The following is a 12,273-nucleotide window of genomic DNA, read 5'->3' on the forward strand; positions in this document are numbered from 1 at the left end:
AGATGAGTGCATTGTATTGGTAGGACTGGCAAAATTATATTTAAATAACAGACACACAGGCCCAGAACTGTAGAATAATTCAGTCAAGATGATCATAATATGGATATTTCAGCTACTATATACGTAAGAACTACAACTACAATGATTCAGTGAGGTATAGCAACCGGAAATTATTTTCGGAAGCGGAAATACCTCACTGAACGGAAGAGAGATGGCTGTACAATGAAATCAAGATGCATCCCGCTAGCAACAGTAACACGTCCGGTATGCGCCTCTGGCCTTCAGAATAAAAGCAAAGAATTTTTATTCTATAACAATTTAAAAGATTGTTTCATAATACTGTAGTTTTGTAATCAATAGTCATATAAATTAAATAAAATTTCAGACTAATGACTGCCACAAATTAGGGTAATATTTTAACCCTAGAGGTACTGGAGATACCACATCTTGGAATTAAATACTAAGAAATGTTTAAATTTAAATAATCTGCCTGAGCAATACTGACAAAATTGTTTTGGATTGGATTGTTGGATATCAGGCAAATCAAGTGAATGTATGTGGCCTATTTTATATACCAGCAATATCAGTATACCAGCAAGTGCTCAATTGTACAGCTGCATTGCTACTATACCTTGTATATTTGCAGTACATTATGTATATGTTTGATATTTAGATTTTGCATCCAATTCTTTTTAGACCACTGAAACACAAAATACTAATTAATGGCACTAAACATTATGCAAGAGTCCAATTATATTGTTCAAATCATAAAATCACCTCATTATACAGTGTAAGGCTGACTTTGTATGGTTTTCTTCTTACAGATTAAATTACGCTGTAAGAATAAAGTAACGTTCAATGAGTATTAACTCTATAATGTGTGCAGTTTTGTGCTACATTTAAGTTTTGAGTTAAAATTAGTGCCGATGTCGCTTTTATTCTGAAGGATTCAGGCCGGAAGCTTCATTGTTGTTGCTGCTGCTGGATCTCAGGCGAATCAGAAAATCAATTAAGTTATGAAAAATACCATTAATTGCCTTTCTTTGTCACCGCAGCTCATGAAGAAATGGCGGATCTCCAGACGTTGTACATTTGAGGAAAAACATTTTACATCTAATGGCGTTTATACCGACGATAAAAACCATCTCAATCGTCAGGAATATTTACGTTTTCTAGGTAAGTTAGCTTGATAGCTACTCGGCTAATTTAGCTGTAGTTTAACTTGTTTAGCCACGGCTAATATTTACTGAAGATGGCACTTGTCAGTCATTACTACGTGCTGATGAGGACGCGTTTTGTTTAGACACTCATTAGAATTCGCACCGTCAATTTTCCCAAATATTGTTGACATTTCCTGTTGTAGAGTGACAACATTAGCTAGCTGTATGCTATTTGAGGACATGTTTCAGTTTAGACTCGCTTGCTTGCTCTCTGTCGGATTGCAGTACCAGAGCTAACGATGATGTGTTAGCCATTTTACTAAAGTAGGTTGATGGCTAGCTACTTAATAGTGGATTTTGGGTTTATTTACAGTGTAAATACAGCAGCACACGTCCAGACAATACACTCAAATGGCATCTGTGTCCTGTAATGTAAGCGACCTTTAAGAGAGAGATTTATTAACTACACAGTGTAATATCCTCCATCTGGCTTCATTAGGACATAATAGATTTGCTGAAGATGATAGATACACTGCAGTAAGACTTCTTCACGGGTTCATAGCATTTATAGTTAGCAGTTTTATTTAAATACAGGGCTTAACAGACATGAAGTAGCTAGAAAAGCTACCTGTGTTACAGTAAAATGACTAAGGTAGCTGCTATGTACTGTGTATGAACAGTATTAGTATTTGCTTTGATGACAACATCGCTGTTCACTACAGACTTGTCACTCTGTTGTTCAGCTCAAGGAGTAACTTAAATTTAAAAAAAATGCCACAAATTCACTGGTCCAAGCTTCTCAAATGTGAATATTCTTTGGTTTTCTATGATAATAAAATGTGTCTGTATGGGTTTTGGACTGTTGGTCAATTTGAAGATGTCACCTTGGGATTTAGGACATTTAAAACATTTTTTTTTTTTTACATTTTATAGACCAAACAATTAAACAAAAACAATCGTAACTAATTTATCTTAATTGACTCTGTCTTGCATCTATAGAAATACTGAAGAATATCTTCCAAACGGATGAGAATGAGCTGATGGTTGTGGAAGTCTGCAAGAAGACGCTGCAAAAAAGAGAGAGGCTGACTGGAAGATGCCAAGAAAAAAACAACAGAATCCACAGCCAGTCAAGTGTAGGTATTCGGTGATCTTTTTAACTTTGAAAAGTTGATGTGTAGCTGAGGTACATGCCGGAAATTGTTTTTCACATCTTTATTTTAACAATGTACAGTAACTTAGGCTTGACAGGTTTCAAATGAAATCCCTGTGAATATTGACCCGGTCGTTTACAACTGTGCCTTCTTTCTCTGCTCACATCTGGAAACCAGACGTTGCTGTTTAAGTACTTGAAATGTTTCACATCAATCATACTGACCCACAGTACTGTAACTAGTAATGCAGTTCAATCTAATGTCATATCCTGCATTCGTTAGAATGACTGAGGAATGTACGAGCAAATTCAACTTTTCTTCAATGTGTTGCATTCTGTGTAGTATCTGATTCAGAATGAAATGAATGATATCATGTTAGTAATTAGCTGCTTCATACAGAGTTTAAGCTGTTACGTGCACAGTTCATATGCTGCTGATACCACGCATGCTAACAAAATGTAGCCTTAACTAATTTCTCAAACCATGCACCCCTCTAGATGTTAATGTTGCCAATTAGCAGTAGGATAGTATTTGTTTTAACAACTTCTTCATCTCCCTACACTCACACAAATGTAATCGTTACAACATACATAGCTAAAGAGAGGCTGCCACTACTAATTGATGTTACCATCTGTTATGCATAGAAAAGGACAGGAATTTGTGATTTTGTATTATAAGTATATACAAGTATTTCAGGGGTGGTCAATAGGTAATGTCAACACCATAAATTCACAACCTGGAAAATGCTAGGTTATCCATTACTCGGTATTGATCAGTATGTACTTAAAACACCAAAAATAATGTTTATTGTCATGCAGTAATAATACATCCAAGGGTTTGCTGTACTGTGGCTCTTTTACAGTCCAATATTTCCATTCACCTTACCAGCATATCCTACAAGATTGTTTTTGTTTGCACCTATTCAATATCTATTAATCTAATTTGAGATGTGGCTCTGTGGAAAAAGAGAAACGTCCCACACAGTCTTGATAGATTATTGTCATCATGTGAAACACTAAAACAACCAGTAGATGGTAGCATGATGCTGTTTCGTAAGGGTTTTCCAACAAGGGCTGATGAGCATGATGCCCTTGAATTGGCCTGATGGTAGTTAGTTCTGAATAGTGACAGCTGTGTGATAGTTGTTTGGATGCCATCAAGCTTGAGAGACCAGGTTAGAATTTCAGGCATCATTAGCTGTAACTGCAGTAAAAGAGCTCCATCTGTCAACTGTTAGCAGTTCATTTGTTGTTTATAAAATGCTGTTTGTACACTGTAGGGTAGTAAATAAAATTTTCTTCCTAGATTATGTCGGACTTTTTACTTTTATAGCCACAGCAGTGGACCAAACAATCGATGGTATGGCACGAGGGATGCCAAAAGCTGTTGTTGCAAAATAAGAAGAGCTGATGCGTTTAGTTTTTTGGCATATCTGTAAAATTATGATTTGATTTATTTTTTGCACAATTTATTATTTCATAAAGCTTTCTTAAATCCTCAGAACCAACATGTATACTGAAAAAGTAATATTCACTTGGTTGAAGGTAATACCATCCGCCTCGTTCAGCCAAGCTTAATGTTCATAATGAGTCCTTCATCTGTAATAGTTTCTTATTTTAGACTAAGACATCAAGATGGTGATTTCTATTTATAAGTAGACATATAAACAAAAATGTAGGTATGCCAATAAGGTTTTGCTGCTGACTTGATTATGATTGTAACTATTAATATTTCCTTAGGGGCAATAAAACAGTTATTTGCCTATATGATTTCTCCATCAGGCTGCCAACAATTCTAGTTCATAGGGCTGGGCGATATGGACAAAAAGTCATATTCCGATATATTTAGGCTGAATATCAATATACGATATATATCCCGATATTTTTTCCGCAAAGTGAGAGCAAATGTTCAGTCAAAGTCAAAGCCAAATATGATGTCACAAGTAGTTTTATTGAAACCAGCCATTTCAGTGAACAGTTGCAAAATCAAATGAATAAATAGTAAACAGTTTTTTTCACCTGGTTCATAATTAAATGCTCAGCTGTTCAAATAACAATAAAATGTAAAAATAAATACTGTATAACAATAGGACAGGAAGGAAAGGAAAATGAGGAAAAACTAACATTTTAATGTTTTTGATTAAAGTAAAATATCTGAATACTCCTTACAACACTGCACTCACCAATAGCCAAGTGCAATCTGTGACCGAAGCACTGCATCCTCAGCCACTCGTTCAGCTCAACCGCTTTGACGATGTTGCTCCCGTTGTCGGTTGTTATAGCAACCAGATACTTTTCTTGGAGTTTCCAGCTTGCAATTGCGTCCTGCAGGGCCTCAGCTATGTGCTCACCGGTGTGATCCTGGGGGAAATAACTTGTTTGCAGACACGCTGTTTTCATCTCCCAGTCTTGAATGAAGTGAACTGTCACGCTCATGTAAGGCTCACACGTCCTGCTCGACCACATATCGCTGGTCAACGCAAAATGGGTCATGTTAGCGAGCCGGTCAGCAAGGCTCTGTCTGATTTCAGTGTACATTTGTGGCAGTGCTTCTCGTGCAAAGTAGTTGCGACTGGGAAGCTCATATCTCGGGTCCATAGTTTTCAGTATCTTTTGGAATCCGACTTGTTCCACAGTTGCAAAGGGGCCCATATCTTTAGCAATGTGATAGGACACCGCTTTAGTTATAGTACACCACTTGACACTTTTCTTTTCATAAGGCACACTGCGGGAAAATGAAGTTTGCAGTGAGCTTTGTTTCGGGGCTGGAGCTTTTTCAGGTTGTCGATGGCTTGCGGCTGTGGCTTCTGCAGCGCGCAGTTTCAAAGACTCTTCGTACTGCAGTTTGTGCCACTGTTTTAGGTGGTGAAAAAGATTTGTAGTGCTTCCACCCCTGGCTGTAACTTGTTTATTGCACTCCCTACAAATAACGTGATGTTGTTGCTCATCTGATACTTTGAATCCGAACCATCTCCAAATTACTGAGCCACTGCTTTTTCTTTTACTAACCAATTCCTCCGCGCGCTCCGCAGACGTAGTTGCTTCCTCCATGTTTGTTGAAGAGTGGCTCTGTGCCTGCCCCCCTCGAAGAGGAGGGGCGGTGGCGCGGGGAGCAGCGCAAATTTGAACTATATCGATATATGCGATATGGTCTAATTCCCTATCGCGTCTAAAAATATATCGATATATTTTTTTATATCGATATATCGCCCAGCCCTACTAGTTCATACTGTGAAACTCAGAGTTTCTCTGAAATTCTCTCTGCTTTATGTGTCAGTGCCTTGAGGGTTTGCCTGTAACAGTGAAATATTCATGCAAATTGATTAAAACCGAACCCTTAGGTAAAAATGTCAGTAGTCATCAAATGCTGTTTATTTGCTCCTTTCTATGATTGCAGTGGATTCTGAAGATGGTGTAGCCATTGAAGCTCCGGGAAACCTCACCTTAGACACAGACTTCCTTCTAGGACAAGACCTTGAGTTTGGTGATCCTGATCATGACAACAAGATTCTAGGCCTGGAAAAGTTCTCAGGTTTGTAATCACATTTTTTTATTATTTTTTTTATAATTAAGTATTTAAAGTTATAATCCTGAATATTTAAGTCCTGGTTGATTTGGCGACACCCATGGTTCCCGTGGAAACAGCAAGTGCTTGAGCAGCTACTTTGTCAGAAATATAACAGAAGAGCAACTGGTGTATCTGTTTACAGCACAGCCAAACAAACTCATGTTCTTTTAACAAACAAGTCAGTCAAAAGTAATTGCAACCAGGATCTGATTGTCATGCTCCACACGGCGCAAGGAGTTGGAGTTGTGCAGGCTGTCGCCTACAGCCCTTCATCTAACAGCTCACTGTGGCTGCTCCTTCTTGTTCCATTTTTCCCTGCAATATTTAAAACTGATCCACAGACAAAAAATGACATACATTACCGTTGTTTTGTCTTGTTTTGTACTTGCATTTTTGATGATCGGTTGTGGTCAGTGCTAACCTTATGACAAAATTGCTTTTACTGTGATTGCTTCACAATAAAAGCCTCCACGTATTTCTCCAGTTGAACGCTTTTAATGTGAAGCTGCAGGAATAGTAAATGTTTGGTTAGCAAATTAAAGAGGAACTTCACACTAATTTTTTTTTTTTTTCCAATGTACACATAATCACATAGATTCTACTTGGCATGTGTTGTTAATACATATGCTTTTTCCAACAAAAACACACATTGTGTGTAAAACTGCTTTTTCTACTCAAAATTATCCTGTATGTGTCTGCTTGGCTTTGAAAGTTTGGTTCAGCTGAATTCTGTCTCCACTCCCTAGCCATGACGAAATAGGCTAGACCCAGTCATTGCTCCCTCACGCCTCTGTTGCATTTTTTAAATATGCTGAGAGGGAAGGTTCTAGTAGAGTTTGAGGGTGTAGTTACCCTTTAATACAGCTCTGATACAGCTTTAGGAGAGTGAGCAGTAAACAGTGAGGCTGATATTAGTTAGATAAAATTTAAAAACAGTAACTCTGGATTACATGCTGCATTGTTTCCTTGTGTGTAGGTAAGCAATTTGAATCCAGTGCTGGAATGGCGGACTCCACCACTATCTATGAAAATTACTATATAGAGATAATTACAGAATGTAAATACATTGAATAGCATTTGCAGAAGAAATGCTGACCATAAATAGTATCAGAAACAGGGTTTGATTTGATTAAAATCTTAAGGATTATAGCTTTAAAAGGCAGTGTGCTGTTGATGTCTGCCTGTCAGCTTGTCTGTCTGTCTTTATACTGTACCTGTCCATTCACTTGAAAGTAGGGCAAGTCTATCTATCAACCAAGTTTTTCTCTTTTAGAGTCTCATTGTTTTCAAATGTTGCATGTTCGCCTCTCTGTTTATTATTTGTATTAGTCTATTTTCTAGACATATCCCATGTGTGGCAAATGTGTCTATTGATTATACAATAAAGGGAATGGGAGGATCACACAGTCATTAAAGTACATTTCGATTTACTCCACAGTTTGAACTACATTTGCTTGGTGAAAGGACGATAGTATCATTATGTTTTGTATAAGCTGAGATTTTCACTTCCCTGTCATTACCATGAAAACATGGAATGAATCTGTAATGTAAATTATTTGATTGGTTTTACCACTAAAGGAAATGTAGCGGTGGCTTCATTTGTAAAGTGGCCACACTACAAAGAGGACTCGTAGGTTTTTACAGTTTGTTTCTCAGTGATGAAGTGTTGCCCCCTCTGTGCGACAATAGGAGAAATGGAACTACCAGCTCACATTTCCCAGCACGGCTCTGTCAGAGAGAGTGATCTGAAAAATGGAAAAGTAGAGAAAGGAGCTGCGACACCATTATTATATAATGGTCATAAAAGTAGGACCATTACCATCAAGGACACCATTATAAGAGGGCATTTATTCATCATCATCATCTGCTGCCTCTGCTCCCACTTCCCCACTGCCATTATTGTTTCCCCCTCATCATCATCATCTACCATCATCATCATCATCATCATCTACCCTCATCATCATCATCATCATCTACCCTCATCATCATCATCATTATCATCATCATCAGCGGCAGCAGCCTCACCATTATAGTCATCATCATTATCATTAGGCTTGGTAATCATCCACGAGGGGGTTCCATGGGGCAGGATAAAAGGGCAGTCTCGACTCTCGCCTTCCTCACATCATGCCTCGGCATCTGTGAAAGAAGGAGGTTTTCTTTTGGCTTGTTTGCTTTCAGAAGCACTCACCAAAGAGTGTTATCTCTTGAAGTCTAGAAGCTTTTCTTCCAACCTTCTGTGTCTTTCTTTTTTGTCTTTTTATTGTCTGAAAACCTCAGATGACATAACAACAACTAAAATACAGTTGACCTTGCAGGTAGCACTGTGAGTATCAAATGTTTTTTTTGTTTTGTTTTTTTTACAGAAATTCTCTGTACTGAAGTTGTCTTACTCAGTGTGCTGGAAATTGAGGAGCCTTATCTGTAACAGTATCGCTGGTTGTTTTGAGTCAATCATTATTAGAAGATACTGTTTGAATTGGATGTGTGCCTTCAGGCATCTCACTTTTAAACCATGTCTCATTGTAACACAGTCTGAATTTAGTTCATTTGTATGGAAGTTCAAAGAGTCTCAGTAATATAAAATCAATAAAAAGTCATGACTTATTTTTATACTAACATTGTAAATAGCATTGTTTTTATGTCATTATAGCTTTTATTTCAACTATTATTTCCTAAATTGTGGCATGTTATTTTATTTCATGTCACTTTTCAGTGGGGTTTGTAATGGTTTGTAATGACACTTAGAGTAGATTGTGAAGGCCTTGGTGCTAAAACATGTGCAGTGTTTAGACACTTTTCTTCCTTGTTTGTCTTCCCTGTTCAGAAGTAGCTGCTGAGATCGGTTTCTCTGTGTATCCTCTGGGTGATGAGGAGAGCCCTGCCTACAGCCAGCTCAGCATGGAAAGTGAAACGGACAACTCCCACAACACAACTGACAACTGTAGGGAAGACGAGGGCAGAGCAGCCCAGTCCGAGCCCAGTTTTCCTCCCTACCTGTCCTGCAGGGGCTGCGGACAGCTCCGTGATGAACCTCTGGGACCTGGCATTGACCTAGTTGGTCCATACTGCCTTAGGTGCTGCAAAGCCTCCAGGGAAGCCAAAAGTACGGACTTCTGTTCACCGTTTGGAAGCATCAGCGGGATTCGCTCAGGATCCCATTTGCAGCTTGATGGTGATGGGATGGGAAATGGGATGGGTGACAAAGCACTGACAGCTGAGGACAAATTGCCCAAACTGCACTCGTGTCACCTCTGTGGCTTCTCCTCGCGTTACGCCAACCATGTGAAGCGTCACATGAAGACACACAACGGGGAGAAGCCCTTTAACTGCCCCTTGTGCACTTACGCCTCAGCCCAGCTGGTGAACCTGCAGAGACACCTGCGCATTCACACTGGGGAAAAACCTTACAAATGTGACCGCTGCACTTTTGCCTGCAGTTCCCTTGGCAACCTCAAGAGGCACCAGCGCATGCATGTGCCCTCTGCAGGGGCGGCACAAGATGCACCGCCACGACCTGGCAGTGGCCAAAACAGCCTGAAGAGGCATGTGACTGGGCAAAGACCCAATGAGGAAGTGTCTGGTGCTTCAGCCAAGGGTATGTATCATTTCCTTCATACATCATCATCTCCATAACTTTTTTTTATATATATATTGTGACTCCTGATACACAATCTTCAAACATGATAGACCATTTTAATAGCTTTGATCAGTCATTAAGTATATAACAACTCATCTTTTTGTGAAGTTTCAGAAGTTGCAAGGCCGACTTCAAACCTGAGTTTGGGAGCCCAGAACAATGACTACCTATCAGCTTTTGATGGCTTAAAGGGGGCATCACCACCACCCATACCTGCACCTGGCCACCAGCCTCCACCCTTGATGGAGAGCACAGGCAGCAGTGACAGCAGGGCGACCAGAGAGGGCGTAGCAGACGGTGCCGCCCTTCCACCTTCACTTTTCCCTTTCACTTGCCGGTTGTGTGGCATTGTCCTGGAGGACGAGGATGGCTCCTCGGCCCAGATTTGTGCAAAGTGTACCCTTGAAATGCTGACTAAAGACTCTTCATCTCCCAACAGCCCTGGTGAGCGCAGTGACAAGGTGTATACCTGCGCCGCCTGCCCTTTCCTCACACACTACCCAAACCACTTGGCACGCCACATGAAAACTCACAGCGGCGAGAAACCATATAAGTGCCCACAATGCGACTATGCCTCAGCGCACTTTGACAACCTCAAGCGCCACCACAGAGTGCACACAGGCGAGAAACCTTACAAGTGCCATTTGTGCGATTACGCCTGCGGGAACCTGGCCAACCTGAAGCGCCACCAGCGGGTGCACTCGGGTGCAAAGCCCTTCCAGTGTGCCGTGTGCAGTTACAGCTGCAATCAGAGCATGAACCTGAAGCGGCACATGCTTCGGCACACAGGAGAGAAGCCGTACAAATGTCAGGAGTGCGGCTACACCACTGGCCACTGGGACAATTACAAGAGACATCAGAAGAAGCACGGCCTGGCAACAGACGGCTGGGTCAAAGTTCCGATGACTGGCAACGATGAAGAAGAGGAAGTAAGGAAAGGGATGGGAGTCGGCGGTCAAACTCACAGAAAAGAAACAGGGGTTGATATGCAGTATATGTCTAGGGAGGGAGGTCAGACAATACATTCATGCTACAAACTTGAGATTGTATAAAATATAACTCAGCAAAATTAAGCTACCAGCAACTTGTTTTTTTTTTTTTTTTTTTTTTTCACAGAGCCTTTATATTGTTTGTGTATCAGTCTTTGTCTTATGTCAGATGTCTTCAGAGGCTGCTAATTGTTTATTTGTAGAATCTTGCACAATTATGAAAAACAATTCTTCTGAATATTTTGATCCTTTTTGGATTAAGTAAGGTGGATGAGTATGTTCAGAGTTTGTCTTCTATTCTGTGTTTGTGTCAAGACGAATGGACTTTCTCTACTGTGGAAGTCCGTTGACTGTCTCATTCTATATGTTACACCACACTAGGTTAATTCTAACATTTCCCTCATATTACAACAACACATATCTGGCGCTTCATTCTAGGACAGAGAACACTACCAAATACTCCTCAATACATGGAACTTGTGCACATTTTTGCCTAAACTGTTGAGCTGCACTGTGTAGTTTATATAGGTTATAAGTTCAACAATTTTTTATCAGAGTTGTTAGTATCACAAGTTTAGGTCAAACCTTTTCGTTTTGTACCAAAGATCTCATGAAATAACTTGAATGTTATTGATAGGATAGGAAAAACAAAATCTATCACATTTACCTGACTAGCCTTCATGAGGTTTTCTTAACAAGGAATTCGATTTGAAATATGTGCTAAGGTTATACATAGACTACACAGTGCAGCTTTAAGTAAAGATGGGTCCTTGTAAGGGCCAATATTGTGCTTTGTTTGCACTGGGGCACAAGCTCTGGTAATGGCATGCCTTCAGATTAATTTACTAATGTATGTACTACTAGCAAAGTGCTATTTAATAGTACTGGAATTGTTTTACCCTTGATAAACTATATTGATTAATTAGGTTGTGTTTAATCTAACTAAATAATCTCCAGCGTCTTGAACTATACCGTCATACCCCTCAGGATTATAAAATGGGATTTTGAAGACTAAATGTTGGTTGTTCTAGTTATTTTCACACTAAAATTGCATGCACAAGCATTTTGAAAGGCCCTCTTCGGTCTTGATGTGTTTGTATGGTTAAAGAGAAAGCACAATTATATATACACACAGTTGCATTTGGAAGGGTTAGGACTAAGTTGTGGAGGGGAAAAAAAAGCATTGGTTGACATCTCTTATGTGATTCAGGAGTAACATAAATCGTAAATGAGCTTGTTCAAAGGATTTTCTCCCCCACAAACTTGTACATGCTACATATCATCAATCTTTAAATTTCTAGAACTTAAATTTGTTAAGTCTGGGTCTTTTTGATGGAGACTGTTTAATCACCTTCCTTTTGATTACTGTTTACTATTGACTGTGAAATTAGCCCATTCTTGTTTTTTACTTGAAAAAAAGATGACACTATTAGTAAGCATGTGAGTGTATAACAATTGTTTTATTTTTCTGTGGCTGTAACACACTGCTAGAAGTGCATACTTTAACATATAAAATTATTTTTTATTTTTTTTGAGTGTGTGATGTGTCATTTATTACCTTGTGAAAAATAATAGGGACTGTGATTTAAGTTTACTCTCCTTTTGAATTACTATTATATGCAAGTGAGATATTTTTCAGGTTGCCAACTTGCCATGACATGAATGAAGCATTGAACCTATTGTTTAGTATTGACATCCCCCAAGTGTCCATTTTTGTCTTTATGCAGTGTCTCATAAATGCCTTAAGTGAGGATTTTGAAATA

The 12,273-nt window shown here is 39.3% G+C and overlaps 1 protein-coding gene across 3 annotated transcripts; it reads left to right on the forward strand.

Moving 5' to 3' along the window:
- Positions 1-960: 960 nt before the first annotated feature.
- znf513a (zinc finger protein 513a) lies at positions 961-12,040 on the forward strand. 3 transcript variants are annotated; one of them, XM_044168060.1, is made up of 5 exons: positions 961-1,176; positions 2,160-2,296; positions 5,711-5,845; positions 8,709-9,479; positions 9,630-12,040. In XM_044168060.1, the coding sequence occupies exons 2-5, from the start codon at positions 2,257-2,259 to the stop codon at positions 10,571-10,573; spliced, it is 1,890 nt and encodes a 629-aa protein (XP_044023995.1). In that variant the 5' UTR covers positions 961-1,176; positions 2,160-2,256; the 3' UTR covers positions 10,574-12,040. The 3 variants fall into 3 exon arrangements, with proteins under 3 accessions (XP_044023995.1, XP_044023996.1, XP_044023997.1); XM_044168061.1 differs by having other exon boundaries at positions 9,636-12,040; XM_044168062.1 differs by lacking the exons at positions 961-1,176; positions 2,160-2,296 and adding an exon at positions 7,571-8,207.
- Positions 12,041-12,273: the final 233 nt, after the last annotated feature.

This window comes from Siniperca chuatsi, linkage group LG16 (assembly GCF_020085105.1).
Source record: "Siniperca chuatsi isolate FFG_IHB_CAS linkage group LG16, ASM2008510v1, whole genome shotgun sequence".
Taxonomy (NCBI): domain Eukaryota; kingdom Metazoa; phylum Chordata; class Actinopteri; order Centrarchiformes; family Sinipercidae; genus Siniperca; species Siniperca chuatsi.

Bases quoted from the DNA above. Each gene is read 5' to 3' on its own strand.
- znf513a (XM_044168060.1), top strand. From the start codon at position 2,257: ATGCCAAGAAAAAAACAACAGAATCCACAGCCAGTCAAGT. The intron at 2,297-5,710 runs GTAGGTATTCGG...CTATGATTGCAG, and splicing joins GAATCCACAGCCAGTCAAGT to TGGATTCTGAAGATGGTGTA. The intron at 9,480-9,629 runs GTATGTATCATT...CTTTTTGTGAAG, and splicing joins GTCTGGTGCTTCAGCCAAGG to TTTCAGAAGTTGCAAGGCCG.